Raw genomic sequence first — 12,586 nt, forward strand, 5'->3', positions numbered from 1 at the left:
AAACTTAAACGTGCAACTTTTTTCAATGCTGATTTGAATGCCATTGAAAAAACAGAGAAGTGTCAACGATTATTTAACTAGTTTTTCAAAAGTATCTGTAATCTGATTACAGTATTTTTCTGGTAACGTAACGGATTACAGTTACCTTTTTTGTAATCCCATACATGTAGATTACACGTAATCTGTTACCCTGTCTGTAAGGTCCCTAAATCAAGCAGTGAATTGTATACACAGATTCGACCACAAAGACCAGGGAGGTTTTCCATCACCTCACAAAGAAGGGCACCTATTGGTAGATGGGTAAAACAAAAAACAGACATTAAATAACCCTTTGAGCATGGTGAAGTAAAAAATTACACTTTGGATGGTGTATCAATACACCCAGTCACTACAAAGATATAGGCACCATTCCTAGCAGTTACTGGACAGGGAGGGAACTGCTCAGGGATTTCACCATGAGACCAATGGTGACTTTAAAACAGTTACAGAGTTGAATGGCTGTGATGGGAGACCATTGAGGATGGATCAACAACACTGTAGTTACTCCATAATACTAACCTAATTGACAGAGCAAAAAGACAGAAGCTTTTACAAAATATAAATATTCCAAAACATGCATCCTAATTTCAACAAGGCACTAAAGTATTGCTGCAAAAACTGTGGCAAAGCAATACATTTTTTTGTCCTGAATAGTTCCACTCTCAATGTTTTCAAGCATCATTATGGACTAGGGAATTTTTCAGACACAAAATGTATGGAATGGAGCTACAGTACACAATAAAGACACCCTTTTAAAAAATGTAGTTTACTTCTTAAAGTATTTAAAAAAAAAAGTAGATCAAGGGGCCTCCCGGGTGTCGCAGTGGTCTAGACTCAGACTCTGTCGCAGACGGCCGCAACCGAGAGGTCCTTGGGGCAACGCACAATTGGCTTGGCATCATCTGGGTTAAGGAGGGATTGGCCGGTAGGGATATCCTTGTCTCATAGCGCACCAGCGAATCCTGTGGCGGGCCGGGCGCAGTGCACACGAACCAAGGTCGCCAGGTGCACGGTGTTTCCTCCGACAAATTGATGCGGCTGGCTTCCGTGTTGGATGCGCGCTGTGTTAAGAAGCAGTGCGGCTTGGTTGGGTTGTGTTTCGGAGGACGCATGGCTTTCGACCTTCGTCTCTCCGAGCCCGTACAGGAATTGTAGCGATGAGACAAGATAGTAATTACTAACAATTGGACACCACGAAGTTGGGGAGAAAAGGGGGTAAAAAAAAAGTAGATCACTACATCCAAAATACTTTGTGATAAATTATCAAATCTAAATCTGAAATGCCAGACTACACATTTCAAGAAAAAATCTCACTGGAGTCAGATGTCAAGGAACACATCACACTTGTCTTTATCTCTATAGCTCAAATGAACAGTGAGCTATTGAAAATTAGACCCATCACAGGAGATAATTCATGTAAAATCAGTTAAATAAAAAAATATTTTCTAATGGGCGTACTATGGCGGAGGGAGGTTAGTGACCAAACATGAAGTGGTTTTAGATGTACAGATTTGAAGAATCTCAAAAATAAAGTAATTTAATGTAAAACGACAGGACCTTTTTTGTTCACAGTGTAGTGAGCAGGGAACCACCAGCATGACTCAACCAACTCTATAAGCTAGAAGCATGAACGATGAGGCAGGAAAGTCCCAGGCTTGTGTAGGTCTGTACATGAATATGCACTGCCCATATTAGTATTTTTGGGGGAGTCTCCACCAAACTTGTCATCTCTGTTGGGCCAATTTTTATTCCATGCATCACAGAGAAATTTCTCCAATGAGTACATTGAGAAGAACATTTATAAAAATGGAGTTCAGTTTGAACTCTTGCCTTTTATGTTTGGAAAGTTCTTGCAGTAGTTTTATTAACATACCTGGAGGAGCAAACAGTCATGTGTTCGCTTCAAATTGTCAACACCCATCAACCCAGTAAAAACCTGCATCTATTGGCAACCAGATGTAACAAACAAAGTGTTGCATGTTCTTACTTATGGAAAAGTGTATGACCACCCAGATCCTTCTTATTAAAACAGCCCACCCCCCTGTTCAAAACTGTTTAACTATTTTCTTTCTCTCTCTTTGAGTCAACTACTCACATGTTATACACTGCAGTGCTAGCTAGCTGTAGCCTATGCTTTCAGTACTAGATTCATTCTCAGATCCTTTGATTGGGTGGACAACACGTCCGTTCATGCTGCAAGAGCTCTGAAAGGCTGGACGACGTCCTCCGGAAGTTGTCATAATTACTATGTAATTCTATGGAAGGGGGTGAGAACCATGACCCTCCTAGGTTTTGTATTGAAGTCAGTGTACCAAGAGGAGGACAGAAGCTAGCGGTCCTCTGGCTACACCATGGCGCTACCCTACAGAGTGCTGCTGAGGCTACTGTAGACCCTCTTTGCAAAATAGTGTGTTTTAATCCGTGGTGGAAAAAGTAACCAATTGTCATACTTGAGTAAAAGTTCAATGATACCTTAATAGAAAATGACTCATGGAAAAGTGAGTCACCCAGTAAAACCTTACTTGAGTAAAAGTCTAAAGGTATTTGGTTTTAAATATACTTAAGTATCAAAAGTAAATGCAATTACTAAAATATACTTAAATATCAAAAGTAAAAGTTGAAATAATTTCAAATGTCTTACAGTGAAGTCGGAAGTTTACATACACCTAGGTTAAAGTGGGGTAATTTCCAGATAAGGGGGGTTTCTCAAGAGAAGCAAGCAGCCATTTAAGGGCTCGGTCTTAAAATGTGTTGTGTGGTTACTACTTATCTTGATGTGTGAATTAGGCCATTTTCCTCTCCTGCTAAGCATTCAAAATGTGAAAAGTACTTTTGGGTGTCAGGGAAAATGTATGGAGTAAAAAGTACACTATTTTCTTTAGGAATGTAGTGAAGTAAAAGGAAAAGTTGTCAAAAATATAAATAGTAAAGTACAGATACCCCAAAAAATGACTTAAGTGGTATTTTCAAGCATTTTTACTAAGTACTTTACACCACTAGTTTTAATCGATTGTTTGGTGTCGTGATTATATCTAGAATAGTTTTATTTGAAAACAGATAGCTTTTTTAATGTTTTACAATTTTAATTTGTATGAAATTCACTGAGGAGGATTGTCCTCCCTTTCATCCTCTGAGGAGCCTCCACTGGGCAGGTCATATGATGAGGAAAACTACTGACCCTAGGTATTATTCTGCACTTGCATTGAACTGAATTGTGTGATTTTTCATCCTCAATATGGCGTTATCATGATAAAACTGATTGACTATTTTTTTTGCCGTTTTTTTTTCCCTCCCCAATTGGTAGTTACAGTCTTGTCTCATCACTGCAACTCCCGTACGGACTCGTGAGAGGCGAAGGTCGAGAGCCATGCGTCCTCCAAAACACAACCCAACCAAGCAGCACTGCTTCTTGACACAATGCACATCCAACCTGGAAGTCAGCCACACCAATGTGTCGGAGGAAACACCATACACCTGGCGACCTGGTCAGCGTGCACTGCGCCAAGACAAGGATATCCCTGCCGGCCAAACCCTCCCTAACCCGGACAACGCTGGGACAATTGTGCGCCGCCCCATGGGCCTCCCGGTCACGGCCGGCTGCGACAGAGCCTGGGCTCGAACCCAGAATCTCTGGTGGCACAGCTAGCAGTGCGATGCAGTGCCTTAGACCACTGTGACACTCAGGAGGCCCTGATGGACTTTTATGGGGAAAATGTTGAAGTAGAATATGATGATCATCTTGTTGTACATGATGTATATTTAGATATTGTTTAATATCTTATCATTTGTCATTTCTCAGTTGTCTATTGTAATTAAGTAATGAACTGTGCATAGATAGTTTCCGTAAGGGAGGTACACGCTTCAGGTGAGTAAGATAAGGAGATGTGTTTGAAAATAAGGAGGGGAGAGAGAAGCAACGATATGACTAACAAGTATTCTGACAGAAGATCACATAGAAGGCAGGGCGCGAAAACATGTCTATCATCAAGAGGAGGGAGAGACAGCTCCGCGAAAGGCATTTTGGTAAAAGGTGAACCTTGATGATCCCAGTGATCTGCGCACTGTTGATTGTGATATTGTGATCTTCCTGACAGGAATGTGTGCCCTGCATTGAAGCAGAAGGAAAGCATTAGCTGAGCAAAAAAAATCTGCTGTGTACCGCTTCCTCATAACATCCACCTTACGGAAATAGCCTGTGATAGAAACAGAACGTTTTGACTCAGCACACACAACTGGCACAGGTGCATGAAAGAGTGACAGGACAACGATAATGAGACATTGTGGTCGAAATGCTACTACTAGTGCGTGTTGAAGTTGTTGTTTGTACAGGAGGATTTTGTAAACATGGATTTGATGGAACGATTGACACCGGAAATGGATAAACATACCACAGTTAAGGAGGAGCCACACTGGAGGGACACCATGTATCTCATTCAACTTTCCTCCCACTTAGGAGCAGGTGGGGACACGGTAGACAGTAAGCTCCAAACAAAAAGGACTGTTTATTTGATAGTTTTTTCATCCATATATCCTGAGAGCAATGGCCAGACTAATATGGATTTGTATTCGGCTGTTATCTGGTGAGTTTTATTCTCTTGTTGTGGCATTGTAGATTTGCACATGATGGTGTCCCTCGTGGCTGTCCCTGGGCATTTTATCCACACGCCTTTACATTCAAACCCAACATACAACCAAATGCACAATTTATGATTTATTTATTTACAACATAATGTCCCCAAATGTATTGATATACAAAAAGAGAAGAAAAGTGCTGTTTGGATAGGGCGTGGTTGTCTAAATGCACGGTGCTGCTACGTTAGTGTACCAAGTATTTGTAAGTAGGCTATGCCGGCAGGCTACTGACAATACTGTAATCACAATTGATTGGATTATTACAGCGCTTTTCCAGACACACTTTTCTAATTTGAGGGAGGAAACCCACCTTGGTCACCCACCTTGGTGATGCCATGGCACACATTTTGTACCAGATAGCTCACCACCCGCCATACCCTAGGATAGGGGGTGTGGGTTAATAGGAATAACTTGAATCTTTAGAGCCAGACTGGTTATGATGTGATAAAACGATCTGCTCTTGATGCAATAACATTTGAGATGCACTGTTAGGAAAATAGAAAGCAGCTATTTCTAACCACAAGCTTGCGATGCTTGTTACTCAGTGTTTGTTTGTGATTAACTCTGTGTAAGCCCTCAAAACATTTCTGAACATATGACCTCAAGAGTTTTGGAGGGGAGCAGTGATGCTCAGAATGGTCGTAGCCTGCCTTTCCAAATTGGTTTTCTTTTGTAGTCCTGCTACAAATGGGGTACGGAAACAACTAGCTCCTGTGAGCCTAGTTCACAAAACAACTTCCAAGCTCAAACGTTATTGCATGACGTTCATCCTATTTCTATAAGATTTCCCAAAATAACATACACTTGTAAAAGTCAGGATCTTTTGCTAGGGTTTCTCTTTATTGTTTTTTGAATGAGCAAAGACTTGGTTACGGTCTGCTATTGAAACAAAACATCAGACAGTACATGAAGTAGTGGGGGATTTTCAAACTTCAAACAGAGATAGTATGAGCTGCACAGAAGTGACTTGACAACACTCTTCTTTCCCAATGCATTGTGCAAACTGAAGGCTACTGTAGCAGTATAAAAGCCACAGCCTGTAAAATGTTCAACTAATAATACACTACATTACCAAAAGTATGTGGACACCTGCTCGTCAGAACATCTCATTCCAAAATCATGGGCATTAATATGGAGTTGGACTCCACTCTTCTGGGGAGGATTTCCACTAGATGTTAGAACATTGCTGCACGGACTTCAAATCAAATCGTTATTGGTCACATACACGTGGCTAGCAGATGTTAATGGTCACATACACGTGGCTAGCAGATGTTAATGGTCACATACACGTGGCTAGCAGATGTTAATGGTCACATACACGTGGCTAGCAGATGTTAATGGTCACATACACGTGGCTAGCAGATGTTAATGGTCACATACACATGGCTAGCAGATGTTAATGGTCACATACACGTGGTTAGCAGATGTTAATGGTCACATACACGTGGCTAGCAGATGTTAATGGTCACATACACGTGGCTAGCAGATGTTAATGGTCACATACACATGGCTAGCAGATTTAATGGTCACATACACGTGGTTAGCAGATGTTAATGGTCACATACACGTGGCTAGCAGATGTTAATGGTCACATACACATGGCTAGCAGATGTTAATGGTCACATACACGTGGTTAGCAGATGTTAATGGTCACATACACGTGGCTAGCAGATGTTAATGGTCACATACACGTGGCTAGCAGATGTTAATGGTCACATACACGTGGCTAGCAGATGTTATTGGTCACATACACGTGGCTAGCAGATGTTATTGGTCACTTACACGTGGCTAGCAGATGTTAATGCGAGTGTAGCGAAATGCTTGTGCTTCCAGTTCCGACTGTGCAGTAATATCTAACAAATACACTATCAAATTCACAACAACTGCCTAATACACACAAATGTAAAGGGATGAATAAGAATATGTACATATAAATATATGGATGAGCGATGGCCGTGCGGCATAGGCAAGATGCAGTAGGTGGTATAGAATACAGTATATACATATGAGATGAGTAATGTAGGATATGTAAACATTATTAAAGTGGCATTATTTAAAGTGACTAGTGATACCTTTATTAAGTCAATTTATTTAAGTGGCCAGAGATTTGAGTCTGTATGTTGTGCTCGATGGTGTTGAGCTCAGGGCTCTGTGCAGGCCAGTTAAGTTCTTCCACACCGATCTCAACAAACAATTGGAGTATGGACCTCGTTTTGTGCATGGGGGCATTGTCATGCTGAAACTGGAAAGGGCCTTCCCCAAACTGTTGCCGCAAAGCTGGAAGCACAGAATCGTCTAGAATGTCACTGTATGCTGTAGTGTTAATATTTCCCTTCACTGGAACTAAGGGGCCTAGCCCGAACCATGAAAAACAGACCCAGACCACTATTCCTCCTTCAAACTTTACAGTTGGCACTATGCATTGTGGCATATAGCGTTCTCCTGGCATCCACCAAACCTAGATTTGTCTGTCGGACTGCCAGATGGTGAAGTGTGATTCATCACTCCAGAGAATGTGTTTCCAGTGCTCCAGAGTCCAATGGTGGCGAGCTTTACACCCCTCCAGCCAACGCTTGGCATTGCACATGGTGATCTTAGGCTTGTGTGAAGCTGCTGGGCCATGCAAACCCATTTCATTAAGCTCCCGACGAACAGTTATCGTGCTGAGTTTGCTTCCAGAGGCAGTTTGGAACTCGGTAGTGAGTGTTGCAACCGAGGACAGATGATTCACACTGGCCGTCCTGTTCTGTGAGCTTGTGTGGCTTACCACTTCGCGGCTCAGATGTTGTTGCTGCGAGACGTTTCCACTTTACAATAACAGTACTTACAGTTGACAGGGGCAGCTCTAGTAAGGCAGAAATTTGATGAACTGACTTGTTGGAAAGGTGGCATCCTATGACAGTGCCACGTTGAATGTCACTGAGCTCTTCAGTACGGGCCATTCTACTGCCAATGTTTGTCTATGGAGATTGCATTGCTGTGTGCTCAATTTTATACACCTGTCAGCAACGGGTGTGGCTTAAATAGCCAAATTCACTGATTTGAAGGCATGTCCATATACTTTTGGCCATTTAGTGTATATAGGCCCTACTAAGGTAACATACCCCTTTATTTGAAGAATATGATTAACATACAGTATCTTAAAGAGATTGGTACAACTGTTTTATGTTGTCATATGAAGTGTGTGCTTTCCTGTAACAAACTCTTTTTTTCTTAAACAGTTGTGGACTCATCTCAGATGTCGAGCCATCCCATCATTGGGATTCTTGGAAAGTCCATCATGTTGACTTGCAGCCTGAATTCATCTGCACCCATTGTCCCAGCAAGACTCACACTCTACTGGACAGCAAGACTCAAGCACCAGAAGGAGGAGCAAGTGGTCCATGCCTTATACAACGGAGAAGAGAACAACGACCCCCAATTTCCAGTCTACAAAAACAGGACGCAAATCTTCAAGGACCAGCTTTCTTCTGGGAATTTCTCCCTCTTGCTCAAAGATTTAAGGGTTGAAGATGACCTCGCAACTTTTTTCCTTTTTTATCATCAAGAGGATGGAGATTACAACACACTTAACCAAAACAAAGAGATGTGCGTGACCACTGTGAAAGTAGCAAGTAAGACAGTTTTACATACAAAGAATGCCAGTAGTCAAAGGCACGCTTATCAATATTAAATTGTGTGTACAAGACAACGCCCATTGCCATTACGCACCAAATACCTATAAAACAGGAATAACTGTACTTATCATGTATGATTTCCACTATTGTGACTTTGTCTAAGTGCTTTATCTTTGTCATGGTATGCTCTGCAGAAAGCTACCATAAACCCATTGTGACAGTGAACTATGAAGAATGGAAGGCAGAATGCACTTCTCAGGGAGGCTACCCTAAACCTAGACTGACCTGGACCAATCAGAACGGCTTACTAGACCCCGAGGTTCCTCAGATTGTTCAGGATGCAGGAAGTGGAACATTGAACATTTCCAGCACGGTAAACATCACAGAGAATCAGACTGTGACATGCGCCATCTTCAACCCGACTCTGAAAGAGACCTTGAACACCACAAGATCAACAGGTGAGTAGCCTAAAGTATTATTACAGGAAAACATGTCAACGGATGGTCAATTACAAATAGATTACCGGAGATTAGCTCTGATTATAGTAAAGCACAAAACAGCTGACACTTAAAGCTATCTGGCTGTGATCTTACCCTTAATGACTGTCTATGTGCCAATGACCCAGGTTGGTTGGAAGGATAAGAAATATTAGGGAAACCAAAATGTGCATTACATGACAGGCAACTCTGTTGATGTCCACACCTCTCTTTATCCTCTCCCTGCAGGCGGGGAGCAGGAGGGCCTCTCGAGCGGCATAAAAGCAGGGATTGGTGTTCTGGCTGTTGCCGTGATTGGGTCAGCACTGGTGTTAGTCTACTGGAAAAGTGAGTCATGCGATTTTTATCTTTCATCACTGTTGAGTTTCATGTCACAGCGGAATCTCCTGAATGACTATGGTGCCATTAAGCAGCTCTCTCTTTGTCACAGAGCATGCAACGGAATGGTGGCCGATACACAGGAGATGAGCCCACTACGACATAGCCTACTCCAATGTGTGCTTACTACAAAGTGTTAAACTGGTAATGTTGATAAAATATTGATCTATAGAATGTTTTTTTATCATTGTTACCATTTGGCACTTAAACCTTTAATACATTTTGATCCCAGGATGTGACTGAACACAGTGTCATAGTGCTGTTAGGAACAAGGTCACTCAAGAATAGGGTTCTCTAGCTACTAAAATACCTAACCTCAATTTTGATTGATTACTTGTTAGTACAGTTGAAGTCGGACGTTTACATACACTTAGGTTGGAGTCATTAAGACTTGTTTTTCAACCACTCCACAAATGTCTTGTTAACAAACTGTAGTTTTGGCAAGTCGGTTAGGACATCTACTTTGCGCATGACACAAGTAATTTTTCCAACAATTGTTTACAGACAGATTATTTCACTTACAATTCACTGTATCACAATTCCAGTGGGTCAGAAGTTTACATATACTACATATACTAAGCCTTTAAACAGCTTGGACAATTCCAGAGAATTATGTAATGGCTTTAGAGGCTAATTGACATAATTTGAGTCAATTGGAGGTGTACCTGTGGATGTATTTCAAGGCCTGCCTTCAAACTCAGTGCCTCTGCTTGAGATCATGAGAAAATCAAAAGAAATCAGCGAAGACCTCAGAAAAAGAATTGTAGACCTCCACAAGTCTGGTTCATCATTGGGAGTAATATCCAAACGCCTGAAGGTACAAACATTCCTAAGGAACAAACAATAGTACGCAAGTATAAACACCATGGGACCACGTGCCGTCATACCACTCAGGAAGGAGACGCGTTCTGTCTCCTAGAGATGAACGTACTTTGGTGCGAAAAGTGCAAATCAATCCCAGAACAACAGCAAATGACCTTGTGAAGATGCTGGAGGAAACAGGTGCATAAGTATCTATATCCACAGTAAAACGAGTCCGCAAGGAAGAAGCCACTGCTCCAAAACCGTCATAAAGAAGTCAGACTATGGTTTGCAACTGCACATGGGGACAAAGATCGTACTTTTTGGAGAAATGTCCTCTGGTCTGATGAAACAAAAATAGAACTGTTTGGCCGTAATGACCATCATTATGTTTGGAGGAAAAAGGGGGAGGCTTGCAAGCCGAAGAATATCATCCCAACCGTGAAGCACGGGGTTGGCAGCATCATGTTGTGGGGGTGCTTTGCTTCAAGAGGGACTGGTGCACTTCACAAAATAGATGGCATCATGAGGTAGGAAAATGATGTGGCTATATTGAAGAAACATCCCAAGACATCAGTCAGGAAGATAAAGCTTGGTCGCATATGGGTCTTCCAAATGGACAATGACCCCAAGCATACTTCCAAAGTTGTGGCAAAATGGCTTAAGTACAACAAAGTCAAGGTATTGGAGTGGCCATACCAAAGCCCTGACCTCAAACCTATAGAAGATTTGTGGGCAGAACTGAAAAAGTGTGCGCGAGCAAGGAGGCCTACAAACCTGACTGTTACACCAGCTGTCAAATGCCTATGTGATGCGGGTGAGGCGGAGTTAGGCGCAGGACACAGAGATGAGTAATAACTGTCACTTTACTCAAAAACAATATTCCATACAGGAGACAAATAATCCAGGTCACTAAACGAGACAACTTGACAATAACAAAACCAGAGGGTTAAATAGGGAACAATGATTATGGAATGGAAGCCAGGTGTGTATAATGAATACAAAACAAATGAAAAATGAAACATTGATCGGTGGTGACTAGAAAACCGGTGACGTCGACCACCGAATGAACAAGGAGAGGGACCAACTTCGGCGGAAGTCGTGACACCAGCTCTTTCAGGAGGAATGGGCCGCAATTCTTATTGTGGGAAGCTTGTGGAAGGCTACTCAAAAGGTTTGACCCAAGTAAAAAAAAATGTAAAGGCAATGCTACCAAATACTAATTGAGTGTGTGTAAACTTCTGACCCACTGGGAATGTGACGTAAGAAATAAAAGTTTAAATAAATCATTCTCTCTCCTATTATTCTGACATTTCACATTCTGAAAATAAAGTGGTGATCCTAACTGACCTAAGACAGGGACTTTTTACTAGGATTAGAAGTCAGGAATTGTGAAAACCTGAGTTTAAATGTAGTTGGCTAAGGTGTATGTAAACTTTCGACTTCAACTGTATATACCTCATGTTCTGTTAAAAAAAACAAAAAAAAAACAAACACTTGATCTCAGTTGAAGCTGACGTTTATCTCAACGAGTAGCAACTCAAAATACAATGGAAATAGAATCACCAAATCACTTAGTAATTTCCGATCAAAAACACATAAACAAAATAGACTGTCCAAATGATGACACGAATCATGGCTTCTATACTAGGCAATTAGTGATGAACACAACACTTCAATATTCACCAACACCAAAATAGGCCTGTCAACATTATTGCAGTGTTCTATTCATTTATGCTGTCATTTTCCTTTGTTAGATTCCTCCGTTTTTTCAGGGACCCCTTGAAAGCTCAGTGCAGTCCCAATGCCTCTGGTTAAGAATCACTGTGCCACTGTGCCATGCTGACGCTGTAGGGAGGAACATAGGCAGGGTTGGTCTTAAGCACATCTGCTTTGGGTTTACAATTCCAGTAGTAAGCCTGGTTGACAAAAAAAAGTGCAATGATGTCAGTTGGTTTAATTATTTTTATGATCCATGACAATGAAGGACTGAAAATGTTCTTTATGTTCTCTGTTACATTCCTATTCATATGCTTCAAATATTATTGTATTGTATTAATAGGGCTATTCTTGTGTTTTTTTTACTTAGCTTTCTGTACAGTGGTAATGAGTCAATTTTAGTTATGCCAGAAATGTTCATTGATTGGCAGCTACACAGAACCTGATATGACTTGAAACTTAATAAATGACAATGATCTGAAACAAGACATTTTGAAATGTTGTACAATACTACTATCAAGAGGTTCTTTGTGTTTCAACAGTAAGATTGCATGTTATGTTTTTTTTCTTTTTTTTACCTCATTGAGCTTTTAACCAATAAAAGATTCCTCTTGATTTATTTGTTGCTGGTTGGGTATTTTATTTGTTATTGTTTTTTTCTGTAAAACACTAAAGAGCAATATCCTCTTCATCAAAGACAGTTACGGCAGCAATATTGTGTCATTGGTCGTCTTGTATGTGCAGTGATATGAGTAAAGAATAGGTAGGATTCAACAGGGTGTATTTACTCAGCAGTTCAGTAGCCTATTACTGAACATTGCCTGGTAAACAACATTATAGTATCCCCTCATGGAAAACAGCAAATGAGCTAATTATAATACACAAAGTAAGCACAATGAGTGG

The 12,586-nt window shown here is 41.1% G+C and overlaps 1 protein-coding gene across 1 annotated transcript; it reads left to right on the top strand.

Moving 5' to 3' along the window:
- Positions 1-3,991: 3,991 nt before the first annotated feature.
- LOC110502111 (CD276 antigen homolog) lies at positions 3,992-12,302 on the top strand. The gene is made up of 5 exons (XM_036959576.2): positions 3,992-4,619; positions 7,893-8,285; positions 8,483-8,746; positions 9,014-9,112; positions 9,216-12,302. The coding sequence occupies exons 1-5, from the start codon at positions 4,580-4,582 to the stop codon at positions 9,251-9,253; spliced, it is 834 nt and encodes a 277-aa protein (XP_036815471.2). The 5' UTR covers positions 3,992-4,579; the 3' UTR covers positions 9,254-12,302.
- The last annotated feature ends 284 nt before the right edge of the window (positions 12,303-12,586 follow it).

The sequence above is a fragment of the Oncorhynchus mykiss genome, chromosome 22 (genome assembly GCF_057628025.1).
Source record: "Oncorhynchus mykiss isolate SJ-2025 chromosome 22, ASM5762802v1, whole genome shotgun sequence".
Lineage (NCBI taxonomy): Eukaryota > Metazoa > Chordata > Actinopteri > Salmoniformes > Salmonidae > Oncorhynchus > Oncorhynchus mykiss.

Coding starts and splice junctions, on each gene's coding strand:
- LOC110502111 (XM_036959576.2), top strand. CDS start 4,580: ATGGCCAGACTAATATGGATTTGTATTCGGCTGTTATCTG. Junction 4,620..7,892: donor TTGTATTCGGCTGTTATCTG/GTGAGTTTTATT, acceptor TTTCTTAAACAG/TTGTGGACTCATCTCAGATG. Junction 8,747..9,013: donor GAACACCACAAGATCAACAG/GTGAGTAGCCTA, acceptor CTCTCCCTGCAG/GCGGGGAGCAGGAGGGCCTC.